This window comes from Lepeophtheirus salmonis, chromosome 4, assembly GCF_016086655.4.
Source record: "Lepeophtheirus salmonis chromosome 4, UVic_Lsal_1.4, whole genome shotgun sequence".
NCBI classification, from domain to species: domain Eukaryota; kingdom Metazoa; phylum Arthropoda; class Copepoda; order Siphonostomatoida; family Caligidae; genus Lepeophtheirus; species Lepeophtheirus salmonis.
In genome coordinates, this window is record NC_052134.2 from 12,141,835 (window position 1) to 12,164,391 (window position 22,557).

At 30.1% G+C, this 22,557-nt stretch overlaps 1 protein-coding gene across 15 annotated transcripts in view; it reads left to right on the top strand.

Moving 5' to 3' along the window:
- Positions 1–22,557, top strand: part of SK (small conductance calcium-activated potassium channel) — a 456,472-nt gene that overhangs the window by 431,811 nt on the left and 2,104 nt on the right. For 8 of the 15 annotated variants that reach the window (XM_040711116.2, XM_040711113.2, XM_040711117.2 and 5 more), the window contains 5 exons: positions 792–1,024; positions 2,642–2,830; positions 11,315–11,450; positions 12,147–12,257; positions 12,335–12,462. In XM_040711116.2, the coding sequence (XP_040567050.1) occupies positions 792–1,024; positions 2,642–2,830; positions 11,315–11,450; positions 12,147–12,257; positions 12,335–12,462 (797 nt within the window). Of the gene's footprint in view, positions 1–791; positions 1,025–2,641; positions 2,831–5,872; positions 6,009–11,314; positions 11,451–12,146; positions 12,258–12,334; positions 12,463–22,557 lie in introns of all 15 variants that reach the window. The other 7 variants (XM_071887626.1, XM_071887624.1, XM_040711114.2 and 4 more) reach the window with 1 other exon arrangement.

Sequence of the window (22,557 nt, forward strand, 5' to 3'; positions counted from 1 at the left end):
TTTGCTTTTTTTGTCATGAGATAACAGCTCTTCCCCCCCCCCCATTTCATAATAATATTAGATTGATAAAAATGTATATTTCTTGGAAATATAAAACATTGACCATTCAGCTTTTACGTTGAGTCAAGTATTACACAGTTTAATCTAGATTTTTTCAGTCTGGGTTTTGTAATTATACGATTTTTAACTCCAAGGCTCTCACAATTTAAACTAACATTCACGTGTGAAACAGTAATATATTTGTATTTACTCGAGTAAGATTTCACCTTACTTTAGTTAATATCCTTCATATATCTCCGCTAGGGAACTGAGTAATAAAAGAAAAACCCAAAAAAATAAAATTTATTTAATTACATGATAAACAGTTATATGATTATAATGAATACGTCATTAGTACATCATACCATTTTTTTAACCATTCCATTAAATACTTTATTTATGTTTTGTTTTTTTAAAGGGTATAGTCAACTTATTATCTGAAAAATATGAGATTTTCTATTCCGAATTTAATCTTGAATCGCAAATCCTTGTCATAGACATATTTTAAAGGAATATGAGAACAAAAAAGAGTTTACGTAGATTATTTTAAGGAGACGTACTACTTTTTTTCGACAAACATCCATCCAAAATAACGTTTTTTTCTATAATAAGAATGAATGTAGACTTACTGTAACTATTCGAATTGAACGTTTATTTATTTTAAGATATGTACATATATTTTAGATTGTAGTATAAATACATATAACTTATATTTATAAATAACGTGATAATCATTTTCCCTTTGTTTTCAGTTGTTTATGATTGATAATTGTGCAGATGATTGGAGAATAGCCATGACTTGGCAACGCTTAACACAAATAGGAATAGAATTACTTATATGTGCAGTCCATCCCATTCCAGGAAGATACTACTTTCTTTGGACAACAAAGTTATCCAACCATGGAGGGAAAATTGGCGCTCAATGGGTTCCCGTTGATGTGACACTCTCTTTACCTATGTTCTTTAGACTTTATCTAATTTGCAGGTAGTAAAATTAAACTAAAACTTTTTTGGTGAATTTTCATACTTATTAAAACATTACAATTAGTATTGGAATTGAGTATTTCTTAAATTATAAGAACAGTCTTAGCTTTATTCAAATCCAAAACTTTCTGGAAGTTACTCAAACTTGCTCGAAATATTATTTGAAAAAATCCACTAAGCTCCTACACAATTAATCAATACTCGAAATATTCGATGATGAATTAATGTCATCCCTAGTTGAAGGCTGGTGCCACCTACAATGTGAATGCCTTAAAGGCTGCTGTGGAAAAGGCGTAGGCTGATAAATCAGAGGAATACGTGATTAAGATCTACCAGGCCTTCAGTCCATAGTGGAGGCCAAAAGTGCCCACTTTGAGATTAAATTGCTTGCATAAAACTTTATTCTCTTAGTACTTTTTGAGGACCTTGATAAAGTGGAGCTTGTGAGAATTCGACATAACAATTTTCCTAGTACTTGACTTTCATATGGAGGTAATCAAATTGACTTCATTATTGAGATCAAATTTTATCAATTTAATGCAAAAATATTTTTCTTTCCTCTTACTTAAACTTAACTTGACTCAATAATTAGGAGCTCCAATTTGATTCGACTCAATGTTCAGTTACTCGAATACAAGACTAATTATAATAAAACCCCAATAAACTGTTGTATACAGTGTGCAAGGTAAAATCGTGGACTCGAATTTAAATCAATCTGGATTACTTTAGAGTGAATATTTTAGAAATACTACGTTGCGTTATTATAAGGAGGGACTATTCTTCTAGTTAATAAAAAGTAAAAACAAATCTTTTAAACATCAACAGTTGTCAGGATGGAGGCGAAAAGGCAAAGTATCTCTTATTTTCTCCACGCCCAAGTGAGTGTACAAGATACCATGAAGGTTGTACAGTGCTCCAGGAGTATTTTTTATGAGATTAAAAGCATGGCGGCTTCAGTTCAGACCCTTGGAAGTTCGCTTGGCAACATTGGGAGGACGTGGGCACTACAATCACCAGAAGCCGAGCAATTCAAGCATGTCAAGGATTTCACTTTCAGTTTTTGGAGTGTGAGGAGTTATGTAAAGGATTTGGGGACGACAACATTGGCATCTGCTTTCAACAGCAACCAAGGCCAACAGGGTCAAAAAAGGGCAGAAATTATTTATTTGGATAAGATATTATTAGACCGTTTAGCCGCCCTTCTCCCCAGACTGTTCTACTCTCGACTATATCATTTGGGGATTAGTCAAGAATAGAGCCTGTGGTACTCCTCACTGAAATTTGGATGGCATCAAGGCCTCCGTGGAGTAGCAATGGGTGGACATCTTTAGTACCTTTGTCCAGAGGTGCTACGGCGTCTATGACTCAAAATTGGAGGCCATGGTAGAAGCCAAAGGAAATTATTTGGAAGAATAAAAAGATATATCAATGAAGAGATCTGTGATAAAGCCTAATGTTGTACTCTTTTTCATTCTTGGAAAAATTTACCCTATTTATTCCTTAACAACAATCCACGATTTCCCCTTTTACACTCTAATTACAAATAAACTACATCCCCCATGCATTTGAAAGTAGTTTAAAAATAACATTTACATCCATTTATTTTCCTTATTCTCAGGGTGATGTTGCTTCATTCCAAACTCTTCACAGATGCCAGTTCAAGAAGCATTGGAGCCTTAAATCGTATCAATTTTAATACTCGTTTTGTTCTAAAGACTCTTATGACGATTTGTCCAGGAACAGTATTGCTTGTATTTATGGTATCACTATGGATCATTGCATCATGGACATTGAGGCAGTGTGAAAGGTATTTTATATTTATAAAAAAAAATACAATTATTTACTCGTATATGTAAGTTAATAATGATTGGTAGATTTTGAGAGATCCATGATCGTTTTTCCTTCTAGAATTACATATATTTTCACTTTAATGACTTTTTTTTTTTTGTCAATCCAATTGATTACATTGTTATATGTAGATTGTAAAAAATGAACGAAAAAAGGTAAATGTGCTGATATTACAATAAATATTCTTCACTATTTTTATAATAATATATAATATATTTTATTTCCTCAAAAAAAAAAAAAAAAAAAAAAAATGCAAAGGAAGAAAATAAAAAATCTAAGATTATCTTAAGCAATTTACGTTTATATTTACAAAATCATTTGCAAATATATTTATATGCTATTACATATTATATGTATGAATTAAAGCTTATCTTAGAAAATATTTTCAACAAATAAAACATTAGGTTGGTCGATTTGAGGGTGTTTGAAACACTTTTTTGAACTTTGAAGTGGGATCTTGGAAAAAGTTGTGTTTTATTGGTGTACAAATAATTTTTGTGAAATTGTGACTTTTAATTTTGTCATGATCATTTTCACTGCGGGTAATTTCGCTTTATAAATTTTTACCTCATGGAAATTTTGCTGCATGACATATTGTATATGTCAGAGTGGTCTCCCAAAACTTTCAGTAGTATTTAATTACAAAATTTCATTAAGCAACTAAACGAACTCTGAAATTAAAATAAGCAAGTTTTTTGTCCTTATATCATGTTACTAACTTTCAAAATAACGGAGCAATAACAAAAAGGGAACACTTGTGCGATTTGCTTCGTGCCGTTGTCAGTCTGATAAGGCTGTAAAGACTATTGTAACTGCCTACAACATCAAGAAGTCAATTACAGCCCCATAGAGCTAAGAAAACCCAAACCTTCTGCAGCAATAATAAGGGTAGCTTCTGGTCTCTATTCATATGGTCCTCCTCTGTGGCGTACCTCAAACCCCTGGTCTTTGTCGTATAGGACGTCATGGAGGAGAATATCTGCCGCACCTTTCATTCCAATTTGGATTAGCTCCAATCTGCCAGTATCTTTGTGTGGTACACCATGGACACGGATTTCATCATCAAAATCTGCCAATGTGTTCGGCGGCGTCTCGAGGCTGTTATTCTTTGTAAAGGACATATTTAATAAAAAATATTACTATTTAAACAAATCATAAAGTAGTTTTGAATTTGGAGCGTCTTGGGTAAGAATGCCTGCCGCACCTCTCATCCAAATTTGTATTCTCTTCGATCCTTCATCATGAAAGTAATGGTAAAACATGAACACTGCCTTCATCATCAATAGCCACCAATCTGTTGTCCCGCGTGTTGAGGCTATTATTGCCTCTGAAGGAAGCATATTGAATAAAAAATATGGTTAAATATACTATTTTAACATATGACAAATTGGTTTTGAGGGCTTCTTTCTTGACTCCATAAAAGTTACGTTTTTTGTAAATTATTCATACTACTGTAAATTTTGGGTTTGACTTTGAACAGTGAGGAAATAGATAAAAAATAGTGTTCATTAGCAGGGGCGTCCGCAGAGGTGGGCTGGAGGGAAAAAAAATAATGAATTTAATTTTTTTGTAAATAGCTGTTAGTTCATGAAATTTATTCCAAAAAAATTAATTTCTTGTGAATTAGTATGAATTATTGAAGAAAAAAAAATCAACGAATTTAATATTTTCAAGAATATTTCAAAAAATTTACTAATTTGACTTTTTTTAATGAAAGTTTAATTTTTTATGAACAGCTGTAGGTTTTATCAGAAGCAATTTTCAAAAAAATAATTTTTTTTGTTTTTCTATGACTTTTTGTAATTTTTTTCAAAAAAAAAAATATTTTTTGAGAATAGCTGTAATTTTTTTAATTTTTAGTGAACAGCTGTAGATTCTATTGATATTTTCCCACAAATTTCAATTTATTGTATTTAGATATGGATTTTTGATATTTTTTGCAAAAATTTTAATATTAGATTTTTTTTTTTTTAAAGGAATTAATATTGGAGATTTTTTTTTGAATTTTTTTTTTCAGATCTTAGTTAGATCTTGAGAGACCAAAAGAAAGAAAATCATTTTTCTACAGTTAAGACGGCAGTTAAAATTTGAAACTATATTATTTAAACATAAAAAGGCAGCGAATCTGTTATGCGGCAAAATCTCCAAAGGAAAAATTTTGTAGAGCCATGTAAAATATTATCTGGAAGGAAAAAGTTTCTTAAATGGTATACAGTATACACTTTCTAAATCTCATTTTTTTTCATATAATTGACTTATTTGGCGTGGATGACTTACTTCATTTAAACCATTGTAAGGACAAATTACCCTCTTTATTGTCATGACGTTAGGTTATGGTAAAGAAATTCAAATGTGAGTGTTTCACTTATGAGACATAAAAATAACACAATATTTAACAGAAAGTACGAAACTTGATTTGTTTCAAACATTTTTTCAATATAACACAACTCAAACCATTGAGGTTAAAAATACCAGTCAAGTTTCTCCAGGAATCCAATTTCTGAACATAAAAGAAAAACAATATTTAAAAAAATCCACACAATAATTATAAAAAAGATACAACTTAATTTGTGAAACTCGACATGTAGGTTTAATTCTCCAGAAATTTGTAATGGAATAAACTTTTTTTGATATTGCAAGTTTCCTAATACACCTCAAATTTGTATTTTGGACCCACCCTAATATACATATGCTTACGATTTTTAAGGCACCATAAACATATATTGAGTGTTTTTACGTGACGTAACAAACAATGACTTTAGCGTCACCTCGATGGAGGCTTAAAAAAATATATAATTTAGATCCACATCCTCTACTTATGGTAAGTGGTACCCTCTGTTCATTTGTTACGTCAGTAGAAATATTTTATCATAACAAAATTATTATTATAACAAGGTTTTTACATCCTCATATTTTTTTTTTTTTAATTTCATCAAAAAATATTAACATATTTGTACAACAAATGTCCATCAATATAAAACTATAATAAATAATCGTTCAGGCAACACGACGATGAGTACGCGAATATTTTGAATAGTTTATGGCTGGTAGCAATTACCTTTTTATGCGTGGGCTACGGGGATATCGTGCCGAATACCTACTGCGGCCGTGGCATGTGTCTGTTATGTGGTATGATGGTGAGTCTCTTTAATTTAGGAGTTTCTTTCTTAAAAACTTATATGCCAAAAAAAAAATTGAACTTTTTTTTAAACATTTTATTGAAGTTTTGTCTTTTTATTTATCATTTTCTTTTCATTACTTTCATTTTGGGGTTTTGATTTTTAAATTTTTTTGCAGTCATTTAAATATATATTTTTTTTTTAAATAAGTACGATATTTTGTTTTGACTTTTTTTCTGTTTTGCTTTTCATAAAATGGTCTGAAAAATGTAAGGAAAAAAATATATTCACACAAAATGTATCTATTAGTTCTTATCTGCTGTCAACTCTCATCAAAATGGCAAAGAAAGCAGTTCTTTTACGTTATTCAAAAAATAATGTAAATGATTTACTCTTAAAAAATATATTATTTTCGTTAATTAATTATTATTATTATTAAATAAATGTGCTTTTTTTAAAATTCATTATTAGTAATTAGATACCCCTTTCTTTTCTTTGTTGTATATTATTTATTATTTCATAGCTTTAGTAGAAAATGAAGTACCCTCGATACAGTATTATCACAGATCCATGTAGTTTTTGTTGTAACATTTGCCCAAGTGTCTTGAAACTTTATTCAAAAGTCACAAACATATTATGTAATTACTTTATACTTTGTACAGGGGTGAAGTTTCTTGACAAATTGACTCAAATCTCTTACCCTCAAATCCTTGTACTATCACAATATACCTTATATATAAGTTGTATCTTACAATTTACTATACTTAACATTTAATGTATATTGCTAAATAAAATCTTATATTTTAAAATGAAACTACAAAGCCTGATGGAATACTACTCTGATCAAAAAGAAACTCTGATTTTCTCATTCTGAATTCAATTCTCATTAGATTTTCAATTTTTTATTATGACAAACGTGCACAACATTTGCATTGTTAAGGTAGATTGACACATCTATCGTGCGTATACGTGTATATACAGTGGTGGGTAGAAGTATCCGAACAATATTTCAAGTAAGTTTAAATATTAGTAAAATGTATTACATATAAAAGTTAAATTAAACAATTAGCTCTTTATCATTCAAAATGATTACTCTTGGCATTGATACTAACTGCAAACGGGACATAAAGGCTGAGCAGACCCATATTACATCTTTTATTTGTTAAAAAGATGCCTTTTCCTCTTCACAAAGAGCTTCAGGGACCTCAAAAAGCTATGGGGATGTTTGTGTACCTAATACAACTAGAAATCACACGGGTTAAGGTCAGGGCGGATCGAAGTCCACTCATTACCATTGATAACAAGGTGGAACTGGCTGTCGAGATAAAGGCATGACAATTTTAGCAACATGACAAGGCGCTGAGTCTTGAATCCACATGAACCTTGTATCTGGAGGGTAAGTGACTACTATCTATGTTATCACAGGATTTTAAAAAAGGTCCAAGTACATAGAGAAAGTCAACTTGAGACCGTTGTCAAAAATGTGAGCCAGCATTACATTCCTGTCACTGGCGATCAAGCCAAATACCGTTATCTTGGACGGGAACTTGGTCTTAATCGCATGAAGAACATTATCACTGTCCTTTACAAACCAACAGTTGTTATTTGGGTTGTAGGCAGCGTCCAATGTGAAGTTTGAATCATCACTAAGTAGCTTTATGATGATTGGATTTGATTAAAAAATTGGCGGAGTTTCTTGCCTCTTTCCAACCTGATATCCTCCATCCTGATGTAGGACTTCAAGAAAAGGTATTCAATGCTTACCCTGGCTACTGTCTTCCTACTGATAGATCTCCTCCATGCATTACTTACTTTGAGGGATCTCTAGAGCCCAGACAGTATGTGACCAGTCTGCTTTTTGTGAACGACATGAGGAATGGGAAATCCCCTTGCCGGCCTTCAGTGCTTGCAGAAATTAGAGACAGTGCTCCTGACTTTTATGATAGCCTTAGCATTATTGCCGGCCTCAAACAACTTTTCGATGACTTTAGTTTGTACTCTTGCTAATTCAGGTAAAACTAAACAGATTAAGTACGAAAAAAAAAAATTGTATGAGAAGTATTTTCAAATAAAGTTTGAGCTTAGTAAAATAAACGCAATATTTAAAAAAAAAAAAAGAAGAAGTATGTCCGGATATTTCTGAACACCCCTATATATATGTATCAAAATATTCTATCAGGAGAATAACTGCTCTCACGGAGACTTCCTTTAATCAACTAAAGGTAGGTTACCCTATCTATCGTACGTGTACACGTCTAAGTACATATATAGGTATATATATAAATGATCAGAAAAAGTTTTTTGAGAGAGAAACTCTTCTCCCCATATCATTTATATATGTATTTAGACTTGTACACGCACAATGGATGTGGTAACCCACATTTACCAAGAGTTAATATATATACACGTATACGTGTACACGCACGATAAACATCGTAACCAATCTTTAGTTTATTTTTACTACATAGAAAGGTTATACGAGTACGTCATTTCGGTGTACTCTGCTATTTTTTACTATTGAAAAAGAAAACGGAAAGAAAAATTCAATTTGAGGAAAAATTAACAAAACGTTTGAAAAATTATAAAATAAATATACTTTTTTTTCAAAATGCTAAACTTTTGGAAAATAACTTATCTTTAATGTCTTTTTTTAAGAATTTTCCCCTAAATTTATTTTTTATTTGCATTCTATCAATAATTAAGAAAGCAAATATTGTTAAATTGCGTACCCACATAGTAAAAAATGTATTTTACAATTTTTGTAAGAATCGAATTATAATTGAATACATTTTAATCAGAACTCCAAAATGTATATTAGAGTGATTAATATTTTTGAAATGAATTAGTATAAAGATGCCCTTTCAATGTATAAATATGTCATGTCTGAAGTTTATAAAAATAGTTATGGATTTATTCTACGTATTCACAAAACTTGTTAGGGCCATTTTAACGATTTAAAGTATAACGTTGCTTTAATATATTTTGATTTTAGAAATACCCAGAGCATTTATCATTGCAAAATAATAACAAACTGTCAATAAAACAAGGGAATAACTCACACATCATTAAATATTCAATGATTAACTATGTAAATGTCTCAAAAATGAAGCAATTGGCGTGGTTTGAAATCAAATTGAAACGAGATTAGTCACCAAAACTTTCCTTTATCATTGGTTATTTGATCGTTTATATGATCATCTGACTATGACTATTAGAGCGCTTTCATTTTTTTTTTAAATCGAATTTTGATTACAGCTAGTACGGAAAAGTTGTAATATAATATGAAAATTACCTATGCAAAATTGTAGTGTCCTACAAGGTCATCTGTGGGTTCTACATCTCGATCAAATTAGAAAATGTAGATACTAGGAATACATTTTTCTTTATTAGAATAAAATTGTATTTAAAGACATTTTTTTTTATTTACAAAAAGTATTTAATAAATGTATTTTCTAAAAGGGTATGATTGAGTAAAAAATGAAAAAAAAGTTAGGGAAATTTGATGATACACAACTTTTTTTCCTACTTTTTCAGAAAGAAAAAATCAAATTTTCCTTATGGTTTTCTGTCTTTTTGCTTCATAAGGAGGCTTAAGAAAAGCTTTATTAATATTTTTTAAAGGTTAGAATAAAATCTATCATCAAATCATGTAAAATAAGGATGAATACTGTATTTTAATCTTTATTGGCCATGTTTTGTCTCTTTTCAAACATTGAAATGGATGTGTTAACTAAAGATGACATCGTAGGGCAATGAAACTTTGCATAGGATATTATTGTCTTAATATATACCAAATTTTTATGAAATACCCGTTATCAAAATTTGAAAAATAAACTGGACTAATGACTATGTTTTTTGCTCAAATCAAAGTAGTGAAGTGTTATTATTTAAATCAATATATAATTGCAACCGCATACTAAAATTATAAGAAAGTTTTAAAATGACCCTGGTGAGTTATGAAAAGATTTGGAGTGAAGCTAAAACCATTTTTGTAGTCCTTAGACATGTCACACTGATACTTTAAAGGGTAAGAATATATGTGTGTGTATTAAAATTTGTGCATACTGTAATTTTTTAATTTAGTATTTAGTTGTTTTTCGATACTTAACGATAGTACTACCTTATTTATTTTCCTTCATCTCTACAAACACCTCCCTTTCTTATAGAAAAATCTTAATGTATCAATGTTAGTCAGCTGTATTTAATTGTTAGTGCATTTACCATCCAATTTGAAAGATAAGTGGAATATTTACTTTATAATTATAATAAAAAACGTTAATATACTAACCTGCGAAATATATGTCAGTGTCCATAGGTGAATAATGAACATTATTCCCGAAAAAATACATCCATTAAAGTCTAAAATAATATTAGATTTTCTAAAAGTATATTTCATTAAGTGATATATTTTTTTGCCATTGGATTGAGAAGCAGTGTCTCGGATTGCAGTTATATCGAGAAACATAAAAATGAATTTTATAACCTAAATGTTTCTCAACATTGGCAACTTTTCATATACTCTTAGCAAACCTTAAGGTTCAAAGTATTTATACAAAAAATCTAAATAAGTAATAAAATATTTTTTTTCAGATAACCTTTATGAAAAAGTGAGGTTGTATGACACTATTTTATATCAAACTATTATTTTTATCAATGTGATTAAAAATAATACATTTATTAGATTTCCAAAAAATGAATAATTTTTTTCTTCGATTCAAAAAATTATATATGTACATATATAATTAAAATAAATCATGGATTTACAAACTGTATTTGAAGCTTGTCTTTTTTTTTTTTTTTTTTTTGTAGATGGTGTCATTTTATTTTATTTTTTTCTTCAAAAAACCCTTTTTAGACAACATAAACAGAAATTTTAAATAATTAACGTAAAGAAAAAACTTCACATTTAAAATATCATTCTGTTTTGAAATATCATTTTATAGATTTAGATAATATTTTATAAATTAATAGTTCTTTATTCACGTACAACTATCATAGCAATTTTGAAAAAACCAGATAATTATGGAGCCATATTGTATAGTAAATTAGTTTACCTTGTATTATATTTTTACCTATTTCTTTGGTTATTCAATTTATTTTTGCTCTAAAAATAAATAAATTAAGAAACTCCGAAAGAGCATCACAAAACGAATTTGGATCTCTCATCAAAGTCTTTTTCGTTATTTTTTTACGAAGGCAGTTAAATTAAGAAAAAAGAGAGGAAAAATATTTTTCCATTCTTAATTTTATTTCCTTTGTATTTTTCCTTTTGTTAAAAAACTCAAAAACTTATATCTTATGAAACCATTCTATTATTATATCAGATATCATGATGAAGAGCACGCGAATTTGCTCAATACCATGTGGCTTATTGCCATAACTTTTCTCAGTGTTGGATACGGAGATATTGTCCCAAATACATATTGTGGTAGAGGGATTGCTGTGACGACTGGTATGATGGTAAGAAATGATTTTTTACTTAATTAATTTTTTTCTTCTAATTTTTTGCTTATTAGAATTTTTGTACATTTATTTAATTATTTAGATTTCACTCCTATTTCTTTTTTCGTTTCTTTTTACAGAAAGTTTATTCATGTAGAAAGACACACAATTAATAAACTTATTGTTTTATTTAAGATGATTTGGAAATTGACCAAACATACTCCCTTCAAATTATCTTAATAAATGTATTCTACCCCTATCCTTAATATAGATAATTACTACTCCTCCGTTTAAATCACATCTTAATCGAATACTATAAATTGATTGATTTACTTTAATATAAATTAACATCTAGACCATTTTATGAAATTTGACTCTTATTCAAAACACAAAATATCTACAAAATTTAAACTTGCGAAGAAAATTAAACTTAAATAAAATCTCTCTATATGACTCCACATAAACCAAAAACTTAATGAAAGAGTAATTAAACTAAATTGGTAAGCATTGGTTTTTTTTGTTTGTTTTTTTTTTTCAAATAAAAACTTAAATTGTTGACAAAGACTTTAATTCATTTTTATTACTTATACATTTTGTAATTTTCAAAAGAAATATACTTATAGTACATTAAGTTAGACACTTCATCACATAAATAACTCCAATGAGATTTGATATACTTGTTTAATTGTTCCAATTTGTTATATATTTTGTTAGGGTGCTGGCTGTACTGCTTTGTTAGTTGCTGTGGTTTCACGCAAACTTGAATTGACACGGGCGGAAAAACACGTTCATAATTTTATGATGGATACGCAATTAACCAAAAGGGTGAGTCAATCCTACAAGTTGTTTTTTTTGTTTTTCTTTCAAAATCTCCTTTACTCAATATTTATATTTATTTTTAGCTAAAAAATGCAGCGGCCAATGTTCTACGGGAAACATGGCTTATTTATAAACATACTAAGCTAGTAAAACGCGTTAGTCCCTCCAGGGTGCGAACGCACCAACGCAAATTCCTTCTTGCTATATACGCGTAAGTTGTATTTGTATGTACATTGGATAATACTATAATTTTTAATACTTACTCTACAATCACTAAATATATCTGACGGGGGTCAAAAACAACGGAAAAACGAGACAAAACGAAAATTAATATTTTTTTTTTCTCTCTCTTTTTCCCAAAATCACATTATATAATTTAAGAAGTGACAGCCATTCCAAAAAAAAATAAACCAATCCCGATTTTGATGCAATTCTAGTAAAAATTCCCGATTCCAATTCTCAAATATCTTAAATATTAGTAAAGGAATACCATTTGCTATCAAAGACATCTACAGGATTATATATATATATATATATTTTAATATATTAGACATTTCTAAAGGGAATTAAGGGCTTTATTTTTTTTAACTTTTCTTTAAAAAATCCAAAAATTTAAATTTTTTTGATAATAAATTGAAAAATTACATTTTTTCGAAAAAAATTTCAAAAATTAATTTTTAAATATCAAAAAATTAACACAATTGTTATCTTCAATTTTTTTCGGAAATGAACTATTATTCACAATAAATTCAAAAACTCATGATTATTATCAAAAATTAATTATTAAAAAAAAATCAAAAATCCTCAGCTTTTCACAAAAAATAATTGTTTCCAAAAAAAAATTATCAAAATGCAAAGCTATTTTTTTTTTTTTTTAAATTCAAAAATCCACAGTTGTTGACAAGAAGTTATATTTTTTCGAAAAAGAATTCAAAAATCCACAGCTGCTGACAAGAACTTATATTTTTTAGAAAAAAAATTTCAAAAATCTACAGCTATTCACAAAAAAAAAAAAAATTAAAGAAATGTTTCAAAAATCCACAGCTATTCACAAAAAAAAAATATTTTTTGAAAAAAAATTTAAATATTAAATTTGTACAAAAACCTTTGCTCTCCAAAGCCCAGGAATCTGGTCTGATCAGAATGAAACATAAACATTATTACGAAACTCAAAATTATAAACAACTCGAATGTTATGTCTGTTTTTGAAATAAATGCGTTTCTATCATTGTTTTTCAAAGCGGAACATATATCACACACAGACACAAAAATAAATTATTTTAATTATACAGGATAATGAGATAAATTAATCTTCCTACTTTTTCTTCTGACTATCAGAGGCAGAAAAGATATGCTTTAAATCATGGATTATCAACCTTTTTGTGTGTGTGTTGTACCACTTGTAAAATATTCTTTCGAAATCTCAAGCACCCTCTGGAGTGTCCATGTATCCCAAGGGGTACTTGTATCCTTTATTTGAGAACCACTACTTTAGATTAATGTATGAGAGTAAATGGAATATTTGTAAAAATTAATTTGGTCCCTTAACCAGTAAAAAATACTGTCAGCGTGACAACACTACTTTATATTTCCTCAATAGTTAATAAAAGATGACAACACCTTTTTAAAAAAAAAATTAAACTGTTTATTGTGCAGGTTATCAACTATATAAAATATTTACTCCTGAGAAAAGGATTAGAATTAAGAACTCCATGTGTCTACATATACAACATCAAAATATTATGATAGGTTATACTCAATCATTACTCAATATGCCAAACTAAAACGTAAAACTAACCAAGAAGTTTATTTCTTAACTTTTTTTTTTTTTTTTTTTTTTTTTTTTTTTTGTGTTAAACAAAAAAAAGTGCTACTTTTTCCCTTGAGTCTTAGAACTATATATTCACAGAATAAAATAAAAATTTAAAACATTCTATATTTATGACATTGGAAAGAAAATTTGCAAAAATATAATTAACCAACCATTGTAAAAATTTAATGGGTATGAAAAAGTTGTTTTTTATATTTTAGGTCGAAAATGTGTTGGGGTTATTTCATAAAAGTTTCGAATTTTATTTTTAATATATTTTTCTCCAAAGCTATTTTTTTTTTTTTTTTTTGTATTAGTATATTATGTTTAGAGATGTGAAAAGTATCGAAATCCCGGTGAGCCTAAATTTTAAAAAAAACTATATGTTAGCACTCATACAAATTTTCTTAAAGCTATGAAATAAAGTAGCACAACCCCCTTGTTAGCTAAGGAATATTTCCTTTTCTGCTTGAAAAACTTTTACGGGAAGATATCTCTTTGAGATAACACGGATGACGTTACCTATTCATTCTGTTAATTCAATCAATAGGTTCATTTCACAGAGGACTTATGTTACCTGGTGGGTTACAAAGTATTTTTTCTTGGTACTCACAACGCCCTTGGACATAGCCAACAAAAAATTTAGGAGAAGACAACTAAATATATTTGAACAAATACTGATCACGTGGTTTTTGTTTCACTGTTTGGCTAATAGCCTTCATCATTCCTTCTGATTTTAAAATTATAATGACTGCAAAGATGTCTTCTTTCACAGATGGTATATTTCTTAAGCTATTTCCCCAGGCGTGTTTTGGACATAACAGGGATTTAGACACTTTTCACATCTCTATATAAATATGCAAACTTAACCACTTTGCTGTTAGGCTTGTAAAATAATTGAAGACTTTCATAATATTTTTTTGTGAAATGCTTAAGGTAGTGTACATTTATAGTATATGGATTTATAGGTCAACAACATGAATTTATTCAATTAATTTGCATAAATTATTCCTTTGACAAATATACACAATGATAATTAATATTTAATGAATGTACAAAAAAGTGAGCCTCGAAAACTTTTTTGGAGGGGCTTAGAAGAACAGAATAAATTGTTTCTTCGTGCATATCAATTAAATAGGATAGGAAGTATCGTTTTATGCATAACTATATGCCTACGTAATATTTAGGTATATAAATATTAGGGATGTGCTGTTAGCTGAATTTTACTCCTCCAACATTTTCGAGTTTAAAAAAAAAACACGAGGAATTACGAGCTATAACTCGTTACTCGCTTGAATACTCGTTACTTGCTTGAATCTTTGTTCTCTCATGGGTATGAAACTTAGTAGTTTTGCCAAATTGATAATTTTGTGTGTATAAGGACAAACATTCATGAATTTAGGAATACAACAGCCCTTCTAGGCTACCCCCTTCATGGCGCCCCTAGCACTACGTAACACTTTTTTAAAGCTAACAAATTTGTCAGTCAAAAAATCATATTTTATAAAGGATTATTGAAAATTTGTCATTTAAAAATTGATTTCCATTCTCTATTTAGTAATAATAAGATTCACATTCTTCTTAACCATATCTGATAAAGCAGCTTTCTTCCTCTTGTTGAGGCAAAACTTTTTGAATCCGAATAAAAAAACTACGTTTTGAGGATTTATATACCTTTTTTTTACATCAGAATTTTGTCAATATTAAATTGACAAAATAGAAAGAAGCGACAAACAATTTTTGACGAGTTACGAGTAAAATATTCCCATTTTAGACACACGAGCTGAGTTGTTTTTTTGTTTGTTTTTTGTTAACTTCAAAAAACTCGATTACCGATTTACGAGTTTTGCTCGTCACATTTAACTAATAAAAAAATATTTTGAGACTCCTCTGATACCGAATTTCTTCTTTCAGTTTGATCATAAGGGATCCTCTTAACCGATGTTTCTCAGGACAAATATAACAATTTACATTTTATTCCGCTCTCAGCTGTTGATGTGTCTGCTTCTTTCCCCTCATCAGTTTTGTGAATGTTGATTGTTATTCATGTTATAATGAACTCTTGTTACGCTATGAACAATGATTTTATAGCAGTAAAGATTGGTAAAATATCCAGTGATTTTGGGGCTGTTTTCACGTTTATTTTCGGGAAAAATAGTTGAGAGATACAATACGGTCTGAAACCGCGGAAAGTGTGGATCAAAATTAAAATCGTAGATTCAAATTTCAAAGCATTTCTGTATGTTTATTTGAAAACAGTGACAGGGTGCACAATATTATGATGTATATCATATACCAATACAGTATAAAGAGAGAAAAAAGCATTAGTACATACAGAGAGTACTGTATAAAATGAATAAAGTCCTGCAGGCGTTTAGTTCAGCTTATATAAAAAAAGGGTACTTTATATAAAATGACTAAAAATTTATATGACTTCAAGGAAGATAATTTATCTAAGACAGAAATAGATCATTACGTTGATACAGTCATTTGCAAAAGTGTAAGACCACCTCTGATATTTCACCTAATTCAATAATAATTTTTTCTTGCCGTGTATGAACGAATATTATACAAGTATGGTACGTGTCATGTTCCACTGGATCTAGCAAGTGTGTTCATCAACCTATTGCCTAATGACACTTGCAGGACAAGGATGTGCTCGCATATTACATGTAATGATGTTCTTCAAAAACGAGCAAAATAGCTACCTTTTCTGATGTTCATAGGGCTACAATAGTGAGATTACACGAATAAGGCTATTCTGAGTGCAAAACTGTCGTGAAGATGTGATTTAGCTGGACTGCTGTTCACACAGCCATCAGTAATTTTTTCTACATTCAGATCTTGTCATCAGGTTTCATCACAATAACAATGGGGGTGGCCCATTTGGTTTAGTCATTTCGTTAGGCTACTTGATATCTTTACACCGGAGGGCCAGTGGGACGGGACGTGAACAAATATACCGCAGCCTTGCTTCCTCTTTAATATGAATAACTGCCTTGGCATGGAATAAAGTTTGTCCCAGTGCTTGATAATGGAAAACTCATCCAACAGTGCTTGAATATCTACGTTAGTCAACGAAGACCCATCAGCTTGATGAACAGCACAAACAGAGCTAAATCTTCACCATGTGCACATTTTAACAATTCATTTTTTGTTGTATCAAATGTTAGAGGAGGTTAAGTTTAGTAATTTTCAGGATTTGTATTCAAGTTTATTAAATCTGGGTAACTAGTCAGGCGTAAATTTATAAATACTTTTGTAGGAAACCTGGACTTGATCTTTACGATCTTTTAAGGTGACGTCAACTGGTCTGAATAGAACAAGGGACGTATAAGAAACAGGAAGTTGTCTTAAATAAGGCCAATTTTTTCTGGTTTGCTTGATTTATTGAAAATAAAAATTGTTTCGATCCGTGTTTGATGTGAGGGAATCTTTTATATGAAGGATAGTAAGACAAATGCATTTAAAATCATTGAAAAAAGTATTTTAAGCTCCACTGATTGATTTTTTGAATGTTTAATCTTAAAAGGGTAGAAGTAGTAATAATCCATTCATCATCAAAATTGAATAAAAAATTTCAAAGTCTGATTTCATGAATTAATTTACTATTATTCAAAGATTTAAAAACTGTGTACGTTTATTTTCTTCTTGACAAAATTTCATAATATAAATAGATGAATAAATAGAAAATCCATAATTATTCATTTATATTTGTATCCTGTCAATAGTTACTTCATTAGTTTTAACTTACATAATAAAGTCAAAAAAGTTACAAACAAATTCAAAAATAACATAAAATAATTTTTTCTTTTCTTATGCCTTAATTTTAATAATATTTTTTTTCTTTTTTTTAATTTGACTTCATTTTGAAGTACTTCCGGTACGCTGGAACTTTGACCGGATGGAGGGTAACAGTTTTTGTTAGCACAAATAAAAAAATTAGGAGGTCATTAACACATCTCGTAATCCACGATAATTTTGAATTTGGTCAACTTTAAAAAATTGTCAACACTCTATAAGATAGGACTTACAATACTGAGAAAAATGACCTAAGTTACAACATTTATTACAATTTTGCCTAGATTCTGGACAATTAGTAATTTGAAATATATGAACTTTTTTGCAAAAACGACATTAACCTTCTTTGGGGAAGGACTCTTGGGTCCCTTTAGGCTTCCAATGATTCGTTTTCATTGTTATTTTATGCTTCTGAGGTCCCATATACTCTGAAAGGAATGCAAAGTTGTCGTCCTTAATCATATCTTTGGAATGGTTCTCCGTAGATTCAATTGCTCTGAATCACATCGTCTATTTTAATCATTCTCTGCTCGAATACCAGTTGGCGTAGTTTAGTTGTCGATGTATTTTTAAGGATAGTGGCCACAATCATTTCCATTTACTAACGACCACACCTCCGACAATTAAATTTGCCATGCCTTGCTGGTAACCTAAGAAAAGTACTGACTCTGACGACGTGAAGGCTTGAGTCATGGAACGTAAAAGTGCTGTATATGAGTCTTCTTCTCCTTCTTGAACGATATTTAAAGTATTCATCCACTGTTGTACTTCAGGCACTTCATAATGGAGCAATAGTGAAGCCTTGCAATCAGGGTCCATGGTGCCAAATAAAGATAAATAAATTATGAAATCGTCACTCCAGTCCACCCAATGACAGATCAAATGGTGGAGGTTGATTCACTCCTAGTTGACCAACAACGAAAGATGCACCCAGAACATTTGGTGTGATCTCTATAACAGCCCTATCTTGACAACCAAAATCAAATCTGCTCAGGTCAGAGACACATAAGATAATGTAGTCCTTTAAAATAGACCATATCTATCTTTTTTTCATCCCCTAAAGTTCCTCGTCCCCGACAAGCTTAATTCTTGAGCACTCTGCTCGAAGCTCCTTAAGATTCACCCGTGGGAGTAATTTCACCATCCTAGTCAGCCACATTTTGTGTTCTTATTTAAAGATAAGATCAATATATTAATATTCAGTCTCCTCACCAACCCAACGGTTAAAAGGAATATAAAAGATATGACTATGAACGATGCACAATTTAAAAAGAGTATATTATATGGATGCACTTAAATACATGACAGAAATACATAAGAGCTAAAATACAGGGAAGTGACCCAACCCACGGGTAAATATTATAGTGACCATGTAAAAATACATAAACTTGAATCCATAAAATGACACAATGATAAGTAATATATAAAAAGGATTAACAAGACACTCCAAACAGATTTTTTTTAACACTGAACACTAAAAATGAGATAAAAGTATTCCTTTCCAATAGGTGATAGTAATTTCGGAAGGGGTGTAGTTGTCCACGGGATCAGTATCCTAGAAATCCGACTATGCCATTTCAGGGGCAATTGTTGAAATTGGGAAGGACATAAACTAGACGCACACATGATTTTTCGTATGGATTTGAAGTACATCACATTGAGTGGATATTTGATTCATATATTATGTATAACTTTAATGGCTGCAAACAAGGTTTTCTATTAATCTTGGTTACAATGTGTTTTTTCAATGTCGCCTATATGACGGAGTTTAGTTCAAAAAACTATTTATTTTTATGAAAAATACACGAATTATATATTCAAAGGTTCAATCATTTATATTTATAAAATGACAGACAAGTTTTAAAGAGATATTTTGGTCAATTATAGTCTTTGAATTCAAATTTATGGGATGAAGCGAGATACCCGAGGGTATTAACTGTAGTTTAAAAACTCAGTTTTCTCTTTTATACCTAGTTTGTTCACAATATTGTCTTAGAAATATAATTTATTCCTTTCCTAATTCTCTAAATGTGGTGGTGAATTTTAGCTACTTTAAGTTCAATTTGTGGTGCCTTCAAAAGGATTATTCAGAACCATTGATTCATTGAAATTAACTATAATTTGTTGAAAAATGTAGTCCATGTTCAATTTTGATAAAAACTATTCTCGCTTCTTCTTAGGTTGACGTGCTTTGCAATTTTATAACAATGACTCAGTACTATTAAGTACTGCTCATAAGTTATAATTATAATAGATTTTAATAATTAGTTATTACTTAGTTCGTGTATATTTACATACACTTGAGCCCCAAAACTATTCGTACCCTCACAAAAATGACATAAATAAATGTTCATGTTGAATCTATAACCTCATTTTGAATATCCCTAGTCAATCAAAAACTAATCTTAACTAAAAACTTATAATAATTTATTCATTTTTCGGAGTAAATGAACAAAATATTATTTTTCGGGCTTCAGAAGTATTCATACCCAAAGAGCAAAATTACTTTGTGACATAGCAACTGGCTATTCTATGACCCTAACCTTATGCATATTGAGCCATTTTTGAACTTTTTTGGATGTGTGATTTGAGGCATTGTCTTGCTGGAACCACCAATGTCCTCCATGCTTATGTCTCTTTGCTGATTGATGCAGATATATTTCAAGAATATCGATATAGTCTTTATTTTTCATGGTGCCATCAATTTGGTGCAGTTTTCCAGTTCAATTGGCAGAAAAACAACCCAAATAATATTTTTCTTCAAGCCCCGCGTTTCACTATTGGAATTGTGTTTTTGGGGTTGAAGGCTTGTACTGTTTTACGTAAAATGTGCCGATTCTGGTTGTAGTCATATAACTCCACCTTTGACCTATTGACCACAGCACAGTGCACCAGAAGTTGAGTTCATTATCTTTGTGGGCATTGGCGTACTTCAGCCAGGTCAGTGGATTGTTCAACCAAAGTTCCGGTTGCTTTCAATCCCTGCTAGAGGAATTCAAGAGTTGTTGTCGGCTATTAGTGTTTTGAACTTTAGTTCGACTATTTTTATGTATAATGATTCCCAGAGACATTTCAGACAAAAAAATCTTCGTCGCCCCAGACATACGTGAAGGCATTCTCATTTTTGTACGTTCAACCTAATTTATCAATCTCATTTGGAGTATCCCACTTTTTTATGCTTCAAAAACTATACAGTTTCATTTAAAGAATTCCCTAGTGTATTTATGTATACTGTACAAGCCTGGTACTACCTCACTGTACCGCTTGAAATTAAACAGTTATACAGGGTACAAAACATGACTTCTTTTTTATAACTCGTAACAATTAGGCCGCAGAAGTAATAGTGTTGCCTTATTCAAGAGGCGAAATTCTAAATATTTTTCTTGGAAATACAGTCAGTTGCTTGGAATTGTTAGGAGCGTGTGTTTTCCTTCGAAAATAAATGTCACGATATATAATGGTATAGATCATATGGTAAATCTTCAATGATGAAAATTCAGTGTACAATGGGCAATTTAAAAAAAGAAACCGAAAGTCAACATGGTCACCCCGACAATTCTAAGAATATTTAGGTGTTAGAGAAAGAATAATGATCATGACGTTTCATTAGATCAGCTGTGACAAGAGGAGAAGGAGAAAAGGATATGGAGAAGTAGAAAAGTATATACACAAGGATATTTAGTAGTTCAATTAAACCGATTTCAATCCCCAATTCTACTCTGAGTCCAACAAGGACTTACAATTATAACTTACCAGTTACAAATTAACGGCCTAGTTAAAAACAAGCCCCCTCCCCCCCAAAAAAAAGAATATATATTTGAAATTTTATTTTTTAAATGTTTTCCAATAAATACAATTTTCTGTGAAAGCTATTGATTTTTTCGAAAAAAAACATATTATAAATTGGGGGTGTCATGAATAATTGAATAGGAAATTAATTTCGTGGTATTAAATATTGCCAAAAAATAGTCTGACCGAATATTGTATAAATTAAACTAATTGAAATTTAGCTCTTGAGTTTTTATTGGTTTAATTTATAAAAATCAATCCATTACTTCAATTTTTAATATATAAAAACAAGTTTTTCGATTTATTTTCATAGTTTGAAATTTACAAAATTCTTTGAACGTAAATAACTCCACAGATAATTATGCTAGAAACCTAAAACTGATGTCATCAGATTTGTTACTATGCAAAAATTCTAAATTTGTGCAACTTTTTAAATCAAGTAATTGAAACCGGATTTATTCGGAAAAAAACAACTTTTTTAAGGTCTTTGCAAAATCGCCAATAACTATTGCTTAATCAACTAAATATCTCCAAAAATAAAATAGGATATGTTTTTAGGGTACTAGGAAAACTGGCCTGGGGAAAATTCCTCTCGGAAAATCGTGCGTAATTTGTACAAAACTAAAGGGCTTTGAACTATTTTTTTATACTATGTACATGAGATGCTTTGGTGGTGGTTTTAAACGGATTCAGGGGTTCCCTCAAGAACCCTGTGCAATCCAAAGGCATATAAATACTTTTTGATATTAGAAGTGTTCCTTGGATTTATGTAATGCTTTTGCGGTGGTTTTTACTATCCCACACTACCCCTGGGATCCCCGGGCTTTGAACTAGTTTGTGTTGTTAGAAGGGTCCATTAGATATATTCGTGGTGGTTTTTAATAATCCCACACTAACCTCGGGACA